This window comes from Limulus polyphemus, unplaced genomic scaffold, assembly GCF_000517525.1.
Source record: "Limulus polyphemus unplaced genomic scaffold, Limulus_polyphemus-2.1.2 Scaffold1699, whole genome shotgun sequence".
In the NCBI taxonomy this organism is placed as follows: domain Eukaryota; kingdom Metazoa; phylum Arthropoda; class Merostomata; order Xiphosura; family Limulidae; genus Limulus; species Limulus polyphemus.
This window is the reverse complement of record NW_013667309.1, coordinates 208,879-226,058: the sequence shown is the minus strand read 5'-3', so window position 1 is coordinate 226,058 and position 17,180 is coordinate 208,879. Positions and strand designations below refer to the sequence as shown.

Sequence of the window (17,180 nt, the reverse complement as noted above, 5' to 3'; positions counted from 1 at the left end):
ATATATATATATATATGTATATAAAGTTTGTTTGTTGTTAAGCACAATACTAAACAATGGGCTATCTGTGCTTTGCTCACCATGAGTAATAAAACTCAATTTTCAGTGCCAAAAGACCAAAGCTTTACTACTGACCATCAAAACAAGTCTCTATCAGTCCATTTATCCATTTTACTTGAGAAACATGGTCGTGAATAAACGATGTATTTGTGAAACATACAATTGTCTTAATTTTAATCAATTCTGTTTTTAAAATTCCAACCTGCATAGGTAAAACTTGGGAAAATAACAAACAAAGCTGTAAATCTATGATCTTAATATATCTATTTCTAGCTCAAATAATGTGAAAAAGAGAATCTCTTAAAATAGTGATGTAAAAAAAAAACTGTATAATCAAACTTAGGCCTAGAAAAAACAACAACTTTGTTTCTGGTTCCCTAACCAACCCTTTGTAAAAATGCCCAACCCTTAAGTCTTTTCAATGCTTTCCCTCCCAAAAAAAAAAAACGAATCTCCAGACCAACCCTAATGAAAAATGCTTTTCAATTAATTTTTTTATTATCATTATATTATTGCACCAATCTGCTACCATATCGTGCAAGGTAAAGATAAAAAGAAACCATGTCTCTGATTCGTTAGTTGATATGGTGTGTGAATGCTCACAGCCAATTATAGCTGAACTTCAATTCAAACATTTCATCATGATGGGTAGAATATTGGCTATCATCTTTAACAAATGCCCACATGTTTCCCTAAAAATGACAATGTCAAAGACGTATTTGAGTCATACCATCCTAAAGTAGATTCAAATGATTATGAGTAGACATCAACACATGTTGATCTGTGATCTGGACAAAGTTTCAATGGACATTGGGATAGACCAATTAGTAGACACATTCGGTGTCAAAACAATTGAATTTCACTGTATGCCTAAAGCAAAATGGCCCACAGAAGTTGAAAGTACCAGTAGAGTAAAAGATACTGTGACAAAATCCAATCAGCCCAATACTTCAATTACTTACCCTATGTTTGAGAATGTAAAAAAAAAGAAGAAATGCCTATCTTCCTACCCTATTTTTTGTCAGCAAATAATAAGAAACAAAACTCTTCTTTTTTCTAGGCCTCAGGGCAAACTTTGTTTTACAGCTTCCATGTTTCTAAAGCTAACCAAATCATAAACATAACATCTCAAAGCTGAAATTATTTTCTTCCTCACCATCTTTTTCACACAGAGCTCTCTTTCTTCCTTAAATATTGTAAACTTTAAAAACTTCAAACTTTTAGTTATTATGTTAGAGTGTTTTGTAATCATACTTCTTCAAATAATCTAACTATATCATAGTTTTGCATTTCTTTTTATGCTACAGAAACATAACAGACTAATTTTATTAGTTTGAACACTTGTTAGTTTTTTGGAAGTAATTAATTTGGCAGTTCTTTTTTTGTTTTATAAAAACTCCCATATGTAATTTGAAACTAATGGAATCTTACCAATGTCTCCACCATAGCATTAGCTTAGAGATCAGTGAGGATTCTTACAAAAGGATTACAGAGGGAACTTTTATAAATAAAATATAGTGAGAAAAATAGTATCTATATTACCAGTTTTAATGATATACAGGACATTTTATTGCAAAATTTAGCTCAACAAAGCAGTTTTGTGCACAAAATCATTGACCCTATGACTGGATTTTGTTAATGTATGTAAAATCTGGTTTTCAGGTCAAAAGTTATGAGCATGTTATGTTATGATTTTATATTATAATACATAGTAAATTTACTACAAAATATAGCTGAAGTTTAAAAACATTCAACTGTTTTAATGCTTTCAAATATATTTTCACTTGAGTTACTAATTTTCATAAATGCAAATGCAGAAGTGGCTGAAATGATGTCACTGGGTTAGAAAGCATTAAATTTAACATATGAACACTAAAATACAAACTTTAACATAAATCTCATTGACTACATTTGCTACATATCGAGAAATGGATATTGAACAATTTATGGAGTGGAAATACCTGTGGTTCTGTGGCTTGACTCTGGACACTAGCTACTGTGTTTGTGTGTCCAGCTAACGTATGGATGTTAGCTTTGGTTCTCATGTCCCAAACCTAAAAATTTTGATCCATTATTTGTTAATAAATACATATTAATAACTTTACATCAGGCAAAAAAAACAAACTATTTATAAATAAAAATTAGACTGTCATATAATTTCAAAAGAAATCATTCTTTAAAAACTAGTTTAATGTTTTTTATTAAGAAATAACATTTTTTACAACTTTATTATAAAATAATTTTGGATATTTCCATATACTGTTTCACTGTTGCAAATATGTTCAAATCTGATTTCAAATTAAAAAAACAACAACAAAAACCAATGGCATTCTTAACTCTACACTGCCATGGGTACATACATCTCTTATCACAGCAACATAGATGGGTCACATAATACTTGTTTTAGCATTGTAGGCTGTGCTATTAACAAAAAGTAAGTCTGGAATTTTGTACCACCAGGAAGAAAGGGTATTCCCCACCAAACTTACCAGTTAGGTAATATTAAAACATGTCCTTTTTTGTTTTTTTTATTGTGTACCCAAAATAAACCTATCATTCAGAGAAATTATCTTTAAATATGGCAGTGAAAGATTAAAAGAGATGTAAAGTGTGTACTACAGATTTATATAAGTACATCAATATTTTAAGTTTTGAAAAATTCCCATAACTGTGTGTGTGTGTGTGTTTAGTAAAAAAAAAGGGGTATTTACAAAGATAATATATATTAAATATTACTAAGGTAATAAACTTATTAATGCTTTCTGATCTAACTGGTGAATTTTCAACACCAAACTTTTGTATTGCTATTTACTGGACTCACCCTGTTTTAGTTAATTATTAGCTGTTAACTACAATGCTTTTAGTCTTGCTGTAAACTGTTTTAGCTTTATATTAGCTGTTAATTGTATGGCTGTTAGTCTTTGAGATAGAAAGAATACAAAACTAATAAAAACTTCATTAATCAAACACAACAATAACAAACTCACCCTTGCTACAGAATCTCTACCACCTGTGATAAGAACATCAATGGTTGGATGTAAGGCTAAAGCATACACACCACTCAAGTGACCATGATAGTGACGAATTACCTATACATTAAATGAACATTAATACACACCATAGCTAGTGTTTATTATATCCAGTGGAATAATGTGCTATCACTTAAAGAAAAAACTGCATGTTAATTTTCTTGAAATTCCTACTTTATTATTAGCATCTTGAAACTATTTTCACTACTTGACATGTACATATATTACCTTTAATACATTTAGAGAAGTGCTATAATTAGAAGATAACAATTAGTTGTGTCTTGATTGTTACTAAGGAAATAAATCTTTTACAGTAAATAACATGAAATCTCTAATAACGTAGTAACAAAACTTTACTTTTTCATCACAACTGTTGATGATATCAAAATCTATTTCACATTAAATATGATAAAATTGAGAAAATCACCTCTAAGATTTACAGTTTGTAATTCATCATTAGGTGTTTATTTCACTGAGTTTAAGTATAGTTCACCTTATTGTATTCTAAATCCCAACACTTCACTTGTTTGTCTTCACCACAAGAGAAAAGATATGGTTGCCGAGGGCTCACAGCCAGACCCCTGACCCCACTGATGTGGCCGGTTAAAGATAACTTTAACTTTCCACTAGCAAGATCCCATATCTAATAAAAGTTAAAAATACAGCATCAAGTTTTACCAGTGATGAATTAATTACAAGACTAATAACTTTTAGCATTGTATAATTTTATTTATATCAATTTTGGTGTAATTATTATGTCAAAAATCAGAATAGCTGTTACAATAACATTTAAAACTACCATAACCGACTCGAATCATGCTGAGGTAGAAGAAATTTGTGATTTTACTAAACTGAGCCTAATTTTTCATATTTCTTTGAATTACATATCATTTTTACAAACATTACAATTTAACTATATGTTAATGCTAACTAAGGGTGTGATAATGGCACACAATAATACCTTGATGATTCTGTCATTTGACCCTGTACAAAACCATTCATTTCCAGGTTCCACAGCTATACATCTCACCCAACCAAGATGGCCACTGATCACCTGAAAGAAGTTTGAAAATCTAACATGCAAGTATACAAGTTGACTTTGTTATGATATACTTACAATGAGCAACAGATGAACCAAAATGTTTCTTTACTACAAACAGTGCTCCAGATAAATTGTGTATCTGCATAAATATGCATTCTTTTTTTTTTTTACATAAATAATTGCATTTTAAATAAAAACTGAGCATATCAAATACACACAGTATTTGTTGTGTAATCCCCAGATCAAAAGAAGAAAACAAACAGAATAAGTTATACAGTGATTAGCTGATCATTATCCATAGTTAGGATATACTGTTGAACTGAAGTTTATAGTGGCCTAATTTTATTGATTGATGGCAACAAAGTACTTACTATATTACAATTTACAGTTTTTACAGAAAGTAAGATTTCTTTTTAGAACAAGACTAAGATGATAGGAAAGTTTGATGTGAGGCATCATATGAACAAAACTCAATTGCTGCTGTAGTTTGAACTTATAGTTTTGTTTTGAGTTTATTTACGGTTTAAGTATATTTTCTACAACTTACAGCTTTTATAGTAAGTAAGATTTATTTTTAGAACAGGTATTCTACAAGCAATAAATTGTAAAAAAAAAAAAGCTTAATCAGTAAGTAAACCCAAACTGAAACTAAAGTACTTACTGTATTGATTTTACAATGTAATTACTTCTGGTAGTTTTTAATATGATGTTCATATATAAACAAAAGAAGCATGTGCCTAGTAAACACAGTAAAATAGTTCTAAAATGTCAGTTACTGGATGAAGAAAAAGTCAATGACCTGAACATACACAAGTTTACAACACTGAGGTTTCATTTTCAACATTGCAGTTTATTTTAAGGGGTAAAATACTCGTTATATCAAAAGGTAATCCAGGACACTGATAAAGAATATTCCCTCTTTGCTCAAGGAAAAACTACTTAAGCCACTACATCATCCAATCTTTGGTCTTTAGATCATTTCTTTGTTTTATATTATAACTACGACAGATACAAAAACAAAAATTTGTATTTTATTTTTCGGACATATAGATATATATATTTCAGGTAGCGGCTCCCAGAAAGGAGGCCAAAGGCCACGTGGAAAGATCACCTGTTTTAACAACCAAGCCCTTTAAAGAAAAGTAGTAGTATAAAAATCCTAAATTAAAACACAATAGCTTAATTGTATTTTTTTTATACAAAGTTAATTTTATACTCTGTAAAGTTTCCATGGAGGATGCCACTGAGGTTTGGGCATTGTAGGAGCTTTTCTTGATATTGCTTGCTGCTGTGTTCCAGCCAATACCAGTGCCTAAAATAAAATACATTATAGGGTTGAATACCAGTACATACAAACTGAATATAAATAAAATTTAATAATCAATTTGAGTACACCTTGTATGGGTGTATTGAGAGGATAAAAGAAGATAAAACTTTTTTTTTATTACATCCACATTGAAGTGTATAATTAGTTTACTGTTCTAGCAAAGATAAAAAAAATGTTTTGTTAAAACTAAGAATTAGTTGGTAGATCACGATTATTTAATTCCTTACCCTAGTAGCATCTCGCCAATGTTTTCACCAGTACATAAACTGTTAAAAGCCAACATCTAATAAAATAATTCTTAAGTAGGCTTAAAGCATAATACTGCATATCAATATTTAAAAATAAACTAATGTCTTAAAATAAATATCAGCTTCAAAATGAATGATTCTTTTGTTTACACAAATTTAAAAGGCTTAATCTACACTAATATTTAAAATTTTACAAGTAATCTATAATATAAAAAAGTAAAACAATGTTAATTTTTCATATAGATTCATTTCTTTGATAAATCGCAAACTGTGCTTTATCAATATTTTACACAGGACCAAAAACTACACCTTAATCAACAAGAAGTGGAAGTATTGGTCTTAGATGATGTTTTTTACAGAAAAAAAACAACATTGAACTAATAATTAGGTATGTAAATAAATAGCAATTGGAATTATACTTATTTGCTTGAAGTAACTAATAAGAATTAGAAATCTCAAAGAACTTGTAATAAAACTATACAGTATTTCATTTTTCATCTAATGTTACGTAGGAATTCATTCTGTAAATGTGCAATGTATAATCTATATGACAACTTGAAGTAACTCTTAGTATCTTATACATAAATATTAAAAGTACAGTGTTCATATTAATGCAAGTTTTACAAATAAATGCACAAGCTTTAATATCAAAAATAAATAAAATCGCTTTATAATACATCCTCAGGATGCACACTAAAATAAGTTTCATGTTTTTCTTTACATCCGATTCACTATCATATGGTTTTCAAAACTGATAAATTCATTCCTGTGGTGTTGTGAGTGGAAGTATTTTGTCCCTTTTTAAAGAACTTACATGGGACAATTTGACTTGGATGCATCATCATCTATCTTTAAATTTGTGTGATGTCCAAAAAAGGAGGATGTCGTAGCAGGAAAAGTAAGGAAAACATCATGGGCAAACCAACATAGTGTACAAAACATCGAAAGATTACTATAGTTAGTGAGTACTAACACAAAATCATAATGTTTTTTATGGTTTGTGTAAAAATAAAAGGGGACCCCATTTTCTCCAAACGACTGAGTGTAGAGGACTCAAAAGATTAAAGCTGATGCAAACACTGAGGTGAAAAAAATTCCAGTGAATGACAGATGTATCTTGTATTAAGTTACACAGCACATTTTTAATATGTTAAAAACGTTTCAAGTACAACACTTAACTATATAAAAATTTCAATTCAAATTATTTTGAGGCATTACAAATTACCACCAGGTGGACAATAGAAAAGAAAACATCATGTCTTCTAGAATACTGTAATTTACCAGAGAAGCCATTGTTAAATAAAATGAATTAAAAATACAAATCACCTGTGAAAGTTTTTGTCCACTTGATGTATAGTAATCATCAATGATAGGAGGTTGTGTAATCTCACCATAATTTGATTGTATATGTTGGTCTGTTTCATTTCTTGAGTCCTGACCACTTTCCAAATAATTTTCAAAGTAGTTGCTTTCACCTGAGCATTGAAAATAATTACTAAGTTCTCGTTAACAAAGGCATAAAACTTTAAGTTACTTAATTCTTTAAAGGATTCTATTTGCAAACTGACAACTTATTTATTAGTCCTCCAACAAATATATTAAGCTATGATTAAATCAACCTTTTATAATATGAAATCTACCAAAAGAATAATTTCAAAATATAACATTTTCAATAAATATTTTCATTAAAAAAGACAAGTACAAGATTTTTGTATAGAATTTGTATTTCTTTATTATTAGGGAATAATCAAGTCATTGATTTGTTTGCTTCATTCACCCTATAAAAAAAACAAGCCAGGGCAAGTAAAAAGAGAAACAAAGCAAAAACAACAATAAAATGAAGCATAAAAGTCAACAAAATATAAAAAGTATAGATTATAACACAATAACTTCATCTAAAATTTGTTACAAAATGATAATTTAATTTATTGTAAACTTGTTCAGTATTCTTTAAGAATTGTGACAATGTAATAGTAAGGCAGTATTTTTTTTTATTTTCTTATACTTTACTATATCAATTTATTTGGAATATTTTATGTTTCAACTATGTTTTGTTCAAAAGTTTATTCTGTCCAATATCTTATAATTACATGTACAACCCTTTTAATAATGTTTCTGAACATCAAGCAGAAAAATAACATTGCCCTGTTGAAGTGACATATTCTAATTTGTACACCTTGTTTTTCTACAATTTGAGATATTCTATCTTACTGAACAATAACTCAATTCACAAATCAATAATTTAAAAATTAACTGTCCTTAGCAAATTTACTTTTCAATTATATCTATGCAATACCATCCCATTAATTAAAAGCCTACATATCAATAGGAATTCTGCTAAAAAATTATCCTAACAATGAGATAATTTGTACCGTGTAAGTTTTTTTTATCATTACAAGTGATTTGGGACTTTTATTACCTTGTGTAAAAAAACAAACAAACTGGAGCAAGAAAATCATTCAGAAATTTATACAAATTAGGTTCCTAGTTCATTTTGGGGAACAAGGGGGCATCAATGTTTATTTTTATATGTAGTCCCTTATCACAAGTTTCCAAAAGAGAAAGAATGCTCCAATTATCATTAATTTTCAGTGGTAAGAGAAGATAAAACCCAGATAGGTTTTTTATTAATTTTACTTGATAGTCACCAGACAATCTTATTCACCAAGGCAAACTCTTGATAAAAATATGGGTGAAAAAATAATTTTTTGTCAATCTCTATCTAATGAGCAGTTTATAAATCTCATAAATAAGTAGGCCCAAATTGTGTAAAATTAACCAAACTACATTTCCAGAGACAAGATTTTTCTAAAATTGTTCAATGCATCATGTTTTTTTTTATACACTGTACTTATAGATACAGATATATTTTTGTGAAGCCAAAATTTTATCATACATCACAGTTTGTTAAAATGGTATACAACACCCAGAAATATCAAAGTTTATAGTAATATCTTCCTTACCCCCATTTTCAATTTCTCCTCTTTGGTCAGAGACACTGCGTCTGAATTCTTTGTCAGGATTATTTCTAATGAGGTGCATCACTGGTTTGTATTCATCTGCTGCTTTTACCATCAGTTTGATCTTTTCACTGTAATGTTACATAAATAATTACAAGTAAACTATAGGTAATCTGTTGAGTTGTGGTGTAACTGTCATTATCTTATGCTTTACAAAAGGGAAAGAGATTAGTGGTTTTGTCATAATTGAAACTGCCCTTAAATATAATCATAGTTATAGTATTTTGACACTTTTGTATAAAGTTAAAATCATAAATAATATTCAACATTAAACTGGTACACAATTAAAAACATTTTATTTAGGCCTATCTATGCCTTCAAAAAGTTGACGACTCTACATGTTTCAACGTTACACCAGTTTAACGTAGAATATTATTTATGATTTTGCCCTTATATAATATATTTTACTTAAGGTGGTGTTTGTTTAGTTTATGAGAGTGAATTGACATACAAACTGTAACACATGTAAAGTTTTATCTGGACAACATTTATACGTTTTTACAGTTTATTTCTACAAATAAGATGGCTAAAACGTTTCATTCTTTTTCAGCATCTATGCTCACCTTATAGTTTGAATGAACACTTAATACTATATAATATTGTTTAAAGGAAATCATAATATATTTCTTGTTCTTTTAACAAAACAATATTGTTGATAATTTTTCCCATGACACAGAGGGAAAAATAAGGTTTACCAATTTCTTTTGTTCACTCTGCAAGTGCAAAATGCCAAAGAGATTAAAAGGATTAAGAGGATGTAAAGTAGAAAAAATTATGAAATTAAAGTTGCTTCCAATTAATTAAAGTGGCAAAAACTATTATTATATGCAAGTTTATGTACTGTAATCTATTGCACTGTATTAATTTTTATACTCTCAAGTTTGCTGTTTTGAAGAAGTTTAAATGGTTTTACTCCAATTTATGAATGAGCAGGGTAATATAATGATGTATGATTTACTAAGATCACACTTCCACCTAATGAATTAGTCTAAGCTAAGCAACAATGCATGCCACACCATCAGGAGAACTATTTTTCAAGAATGTGTATTTAAAACTATCAGATGAATAATTCTGATGAAGATCAAGTTTTAATTGGATTCCCAAAGATTGTACTTATTTCTAACAATTTATTTTACCATCACACCCATCACACAGATTATGCAAATAGTTTTTAACACCTGAATTAAGTAATGTCTTGTTCTCCCAAGTTTAAATTTTTAAACCAGATATCATTCCAGTAGACATCTCTGGAATGTTTTCCAATATTTGTTGTTTTCTAAGAGTAATATTGGTTACATAACTGCATACAGAATATTAATTCTGCAATTTATTTTATATATATTTAGTTGACTATAGGAATTTGCCAGGAAAAGCAAAATATTGTTGAAAATCTTTTTTTAATGCAAAGCTGCCGAAACACTAATTTAAATAGTGCATGAAATCAAAATATGATATCAAAGTTTTCAAGAAAGTAAGCTAATAAATGAAATATTTATTTCAATCTTGCATCTTTCATGCACTAGGTTTAAAGTAAACTCAATTTAAGTTAATAACAGTCTAATGATCAACGTGTACTACCAGATGTAATATTTGTAGGCCAAAGAATTTAAAATAAAAGTATCTTGCTGATTATTTTAAACTCTGACACAGTACTCTAAAATAAGGCCTCACCAATTCTTTCACAAAGTTAAATTAGCTATATTACTTTTAAATTAAAAATTCCTATCACTAATTCTCCATATTTTACTTCATTTTTTATTTTCTCCAGGGTTAAACAATAAGCTGAAAATTACAGAGATTTGTCAGAAATTAAACCAAAGTATTTTCTTTTTCAATGTTCCTCTCACAAATGAAGACCTTTTCAAATTTATATGGCTCATCAAGATCACCCCCTCATCCAAAAAGTAAAATAAAATAATAGTAAATTTTGAACATAGTCTACCAAATCCAAGTATTTACCAAACAAAATTATAAAAGGATTAAAAGTAACTGTACATACTATGTCTTCATCCACACTATTCCTCAAGCTTACAAAACCTACTACAGTGCCCTTATTAAAATTAATACAGAAGATCCATCAAAAACCATCAAAAGTTAGTGATTCTTATGACTCAAAATAAAAAAGAATGTATAACATACACCAAACATACTATATTTACTGTATTCAGTGCTAAGAGACCTTTTGCCCAAATCAAGAGCTCATTAGGCCAGCTGGAATATAACAAATATAGTAGTGGCTGAGATGCTATTTATATTATTAAATTGCATGAACAGTAACTGTTGTGTTGTGAACTAGATAAAGCTGGTACAGTGTAAATGTAATAAATTTTGAGTAATTTATAAATCAGAATAAGGATAAGTATTAAGATTATTATTATTTATTAATTTTAACACCAATTTATTTACATTTATTTTTCTTTTAATTAACTTTACACACCATTTAGAAGAACTGGCAAACCAACATAGAATATTTTTTATAAAAGTATTTTTGAGGTTTTATATGCGAGCTTTGGCAACAGATTACAACACTTTACTAACAATAAAGTTTAACTAATAGGCAAGTCTTCCTTCAATCCATTCTAGTTAAGAATATAGATTACATTTTTTATCCTTTAACAATTAAGAATCTTCTCAATCTTAATAACTGCTAAAAGATAATAGCTCAAAGCCCTTGCTATTTCCTTGTCTATCATTTTCAAAGTTTAGGACATAAACTTTCAGAATAAAGAGATTTATTTAAAAGAATTTTCCCTGTTTTCAAAATGAGAGTTACAAAATCGTGCTATGGTTTTCCTGATAATCTAGTTTGTTCTGTTATTTTAAACTTTATATTTCTGTTTGATAGGTATATAGGGGTAAATGTTTACATAAGAAAAATATAGGTATATTACAATTGTTTTTCTTTTGTAATAGAGATACGAGAAAAAAGAAAAAATACAGGCTACCAGAGCATGCAAGTTGACAGACATTCCACACATTCACCTGTATTAAAATAACGGCCCAAGTATGTTACCTGAAACTATTCATGCATACCAGTATATGAGAGAAATAAAATATTCTGGAATGAAAACTCGAAGTTGTGAACCAATATTGAAAGCTATGTCACTTACAGTATTAAGAAAGAACTATAAAAGGAAATGGAAACTGAATATTTGCTACGGAAGACACTAAAACTAATATATGAATAACAGCACTTATTATTAGTATGCATATTGAATATACAATTGAATGCATACAAATACAGTGTGCAAAGCACTTAGTTTTGGTTTACAAAAGAAAGTCTCTATGCAAACCATACATAAAACAAATGTAACTCATGTTATTTGCCATAATCTATGTAATTACTACCATGAAAATATTCAACTAGAAATCAGAAACTAACAAATTAATCACAAGAATTTGATAAAGAAGGCACATGCCATTTCTCATTTGATTGAATACTGGAGAATATTATGTTGTGTTTTGATTTGTAGTTCATGTATGTTTTTGTTGACTTTCTATTCAGTGTACTTAACTTACAAAGAGCATCAAAGACATTTTGATGTGTAAACTTCCTTGGAGATTCCTAGGAATAGCAAAACAATATATAACATAAACAGATATCCATGATTTTATTATGATATTATAAATAACATGTAACTTGTACTTATAATAGTAGTCCTGTATTGTTATTCATATATCCAGACTTGTCATTGAACATGGCATGTGAAATATGGTAGTATCAGTTTAACATTCTGTTATGAAGTTTATTGATACCTGTTATTAGTGTATGTATATATTTTCACATGTGTAACTCAATCTCAAATATCTTGTGTTGTGGCATTAACCACTATATTCTACAGAGCACATATGTTGTTCTGTATATTTTTAACTTATCATCATTCCATATTTATCCTACTGGGTGATTTTTGAAAGTGGGCAGATAATGGTTCCGGATCCTACTTTAACTTCTACCTAATAAAGATACATTAATATTAACTTATGATCAGAATAAACTACTTCAACGTAACTAAGATCAAATTTAAATATCAACTCATGTTAATCATTTAATAGGTAATGGTATATTTGAATGTTTTCCCATTATCAAATTCATTAAGACTCTAATAAGTTCTTTCATCAGTTATGTACTCCTATAGACTTCACGATATTCACTTAGGTTGATACAAAAGCATAAGGAACATATATAGAAAATCTATTGTGTACCTACGTTCCCAATGGTTTGCAAAATTATACATGTTACCAAAATAAATATATATATCATCATTATAGTGGTTGGATTATCAAAGTTAAGGATGAAACTTGAGTGGTAACGATAGGTTGCCAAATATATTGAGTCACAAAGAAATGGTGTAATAGTCTTGAAAACAACTTCAAATTTCAATTATCAAACATTCACTGATAGTCTTAAAATAGACTATAGTTCTGAAATTGCTACTTGTAACTGGTGTTCAATGTTCTATAATGTCAATAAGATTTTGTTTGAGATGACAGTTATGAATTGTGTTTCAGGGCATGTCACAATTTATACATGATTAAGTTGTGGCTCACTCAGATGTGGCAGTTTATCTCTTGCATTCATATGTCATTAGTCTGAAGGTATTTATAATCTCACCTAATTATACATACACTTACATTTATATATATAGTATCATTTTGACATTCTCATTAGTATCTCTAAAGCAAACAATGCATCCAATATCATTCTTTATAAGCCCCAACATTTCAGTAACACACCTTGTACCTTAAGAATAAATGCTAAGCATTGTCTTGCTGCCATCCTGATAAATAGTTAATATTGTGTATACACTTACCAGTCATTCTGATGTAAAAGTTTTCCTCCCACATATTATCTATATTCCAATAGCTACTAGAGATGATAATATACCTTGAAGTTAGGGAAGGTTGTTATATCTAAAACAAATAGTGCCACAAACTATACACATTGAACAAATTAACCTTGATTACAGTACACTACAAGAAGCCATAAGTACATATATTGTTATGTCACAAGCATCTGACATCTTGCAACAATATATCATAAACAACAGATTTCAAACTTAGACAGACTATGAACTGCAGCTTCTAACAAATATTGTTTATAACCAATATCAACCCCAAATTTTCACCTGAAAGTAGCTATGTGTCCAAAAACATAATGTACACTTTTGTTGTTTTTAATTTATTTGGATTGTTTTGTTAATGTAATATCAATGATTTTCATATATACCTGTGCTGATGAGCTAAATTTTATCTCCATCTAGGTACTTATTTACTTTACTCTAATTGGCCCTAGTGTTGCCACTATTTCATTTAAACAGATGCTTCAATTCCATTCACTCGTGGGCCATCGGCAGAGGAATGGGAAGAGACCTCATAACAATATTCTGACAGTAATTTATTAATTTCTTGCAATATGTATAGACTGAACTGTGGGCAGGAACATAATCATACAATTATGGTCTTTGGATTGAGAACTAAGTACGACAGGTGAGGTACACGTATCCTTTGTTTTCAATGTATGTATATCTTAGAAATTGTTGGTTTTCATGTGATACGTTTTTCCTGCTTGTACAGCAACATCTGTTGTATGGTCACTATCGGCTTGAAGTCTTCTGTCACACTGTATTTATGTTCCTAAGTCCTAAAACAAATTTAAGTATCTTAAAAAAGGAATTAGATAAAAGTATCTGTTATTCTCATTGTGAAGTATTTTGCAATGCAAGCATTGCTGGTTTTATGAAGCTACTTTATAGATTCTTTAACAAGCAAAACATGGCTTAAATACCATAGTCCTTACCTGGTTTCATCAGGTGGTGGAGGATTAGCTTGGTCTGACAGAAACATATCATGAGTCCTCTTCAATGAACGAAAGACCAGTGTATGTACGGAATGCTTTTGAACCTCCTGCACATGTATCACAATAAATGAATGAAAAATATATAGATTAATATATAAACAGCATTTTAAGTAATAACATTTTATGAAAACATGTTTTTACAAATTTTACTATACACTAACCTATAATGAAAAAAACTAATTTGTATTAGTATTAGTGTTTGTTAAATATACATACAAAAATATTGCACAAGTTAAAGTAAAAATGCTTTTAGAATTAAATATCACGGCAGATTCAATTTTCTTTTGAAACTACTGTTTATTCTCGTTTAGAATATGAAACAATTAAAACTATGCAGTTTTTTTTATATTGACACTTCTACTTTTCCAAGATTAAATGTAAACTAAACATGCATTTTACATTTTTATTGATGCATTTTTACTTTTAAAGATTATATAAAGAATAAAGTATATAAATTGACGACGGCGTAAAAGAAACTCTTCCGTAAGTAATCTGATAAATAATAACACGGTGCATAAGAGCTGTAGCTAACAGTTACTAAAAGCATGTATTACTATTAGTAGGCCTAAGTTACGATTAGTATTTGTTTGACCATTTCTAGTTCAACGACGAAACAAACATGCTCAACTATTCCACGACTTACAATTTGATAAAGTACTTAAGTTTATCATCAAAAGATCGATATATTTTAATTTTCAGTTACCAAACTTCAAGTAATTACCTCCATATTTTTCACTGTTTCACTTTGAGTTTAAATAACCATCACTAATCCATTTGACGAATGTAGTAAACCTATCGTCGAAGTCTCCCTTCACAACTACTAAATCTTACAATAACACTAAATACACAGTCTTTCTTTCAACCGTATTCCACTAGTGATAAGAAGGTGTACTTTTATTTGCGAAAATAAAAGGCTTTTAACAAGAATAGTTAGAAACTTAGTAAGAAACTCCTAAGTACTGTATGGTCAAATTATTTCATTACTGTACGAAATAAAGACACCGCCATTTATAACTTAATGGTGGTATTCCAGAGATTCATCTCATCAAGATATTATTATTCTTTAATTTGATATTTTGCTAGAATTTTCCTGGATATTTAGAGAAAAGTATTTTAAAAATAGCTGTATATTTGTAGTCATCAGCAGAGACGAATCAACTATCACGCACAATTATTATATTGTATTGGTGTACGTTACTGCTTCACTTGTCACGCTTTAAAGAACAAAAATTTACCAAAAGATAATGTTTCGTTGGGTTTGTTTTTGAGCAAAGCCGCGTTGGGCTATCTACTATGTCCACCGTTGGTAATTGAGTCTCGGATTTTAGCGTTGTAAGTCCTCCCTGTGGACGTTTTAATATCTCTTTAAAAAATACAGCAACAGCTCTTTGACCACCTCAGCTTGTTAAAGCTCCTCGGTGAATCACCGGTACGTCTGAGGGCTTATAACGCTATAAGTAGGGTTTCGATACCCAAAATGGGCACAGCACAGGTAGACCATTGCGTGGCTTTATTTTAATAACAAACAAACAAAAAACTTATAAAGTTAAATTATAGAATACTTTCTTGTTGTTATTATTACTTTTTAATTATTAAAAACTATGTTACGACAACGGAAGTCACGTGACTCTGGTAACACATAATGAGTGTCTAGAAGGTTCCTGAAGGCTCGAGACGCCCTCTATTTTGTATATATAAGACTGGCAAATAAAGCGGGAGGGATAATTGCAGACAGATAAAGACGGACAATTGAGTCAAGCGCGGTAGAAAGTAAAGTGCGTGAATAGATCGTTGTGAATCTAGCGTGTGTTTAAGTGGAAGTGACTGTGGAAATTAAGTGTATTGCAAAGTTGAATTGAGAAAGAATAAACTAGTTTTATTTAAGAAAATACTTGTATCGCTGAAGTTTCTCGGAAAGAAATTATACGGGAAATTAACAAACGACCAGAGACGTAACAAATTGGTGTCAGAGAGTGGGACTGAAAAAAAAAGAAAAAGAAGATGGAAACGAGAAGTGGCAAATCAAACTACAGCTTAGCAGATTTAATGGCAGCAATACAAGAACGAGAAAAGAAACAAGAAGAGAGATAACAGCAGTTGTTGGAGGAAAAAGAAAAGAAACAAGAAGAGAGATTACAGCCGTTGTTGGAGGAAAAGAAAAGAAACAAGAAAAGAGATTACAGCAGTGGCAAGAAAACCTGCAACAATGGCAGCTCGAACAGCAAAATAAACAAGAGAGATTACAGCAGTTGTTGGAGGAAAAAGAAAAGAAACAAGAAGAACAAGAAAAGAAACAAGAAGAGAGAGACTACAGCAGTGGTTGGAGGAGAAAGAAAATGAAGAAAAAGAGAGACTACAGCAGTGGATGGAAGAGAAAGAAAATAAACAAGAAGAAAGTCTCCAACAATTGAGAGAAAGCCAGAGTACACAAATGGAAAACATTAGTAAATTTCAAACCGAATTAAACACATTAAAGAATGATTTACTGTCCGTTACACAATGAGGATATATTAGCCATCGACTTAACCAGCCCCAGACAATGACAAACCCCTTCCAGACTCTGCAGCTAAACCCTAATGCAGACATCTTCAGTCCTG

The 17,180-nt window shown here is 29.7% G+C and overlaps 1 protein-coding gene across 1 annotated transcript in view; it reads right to left on the bottom strand.

Annotated features, from left to right (window-relative positions):
• Positions 1-15,573, bottom strand: part of LOC106464598 (pleiotropic regulator 1-like) — a 22,999-nt gene extending 7,426 nt beyond the window's left edge. The window contains exons 1-9 of the mRNA XM_013924754.2: positions 15,305-15,573; positions 14,524-14,630; positions 8,670-8,797; positions 7,033-7,181; positions 5,348-5,443; positions 4,051-4,143; positions 3,583-3,732; positions 3,048-3,149; positions 2,022-2,114 (exon numbers count right to left, since the gene is read on the bottom strand). Coding sequence (XP_013780208.1) covers positions 2,022-2,114; positions 3,048-3,149; positions 3,583-3,732; positions 4,051-4,143; positions 5,348-5,443; positions 7,033-7,181; positions 8,670-8,797; positions 14,524-14,630; positions 15,305-15,310 — 924 coding nt within the window. The 5' untranslated portion in view covers positions 15,311-15,573. The remainder of the gene's footprint in view (positions 1-2,021; positions 2,115-3,047; positions 3,150-3,582; positions 3,733-4,050; positions 4,144-5,347; positions 5,444-7,032; positions 7,182-8,669; positions 8,798-14,523; positions 14,631-15,304) is intronic.
• Between the last annotated feature and the right edge of the window lie 1,607 nt (positions 15,574-17,180).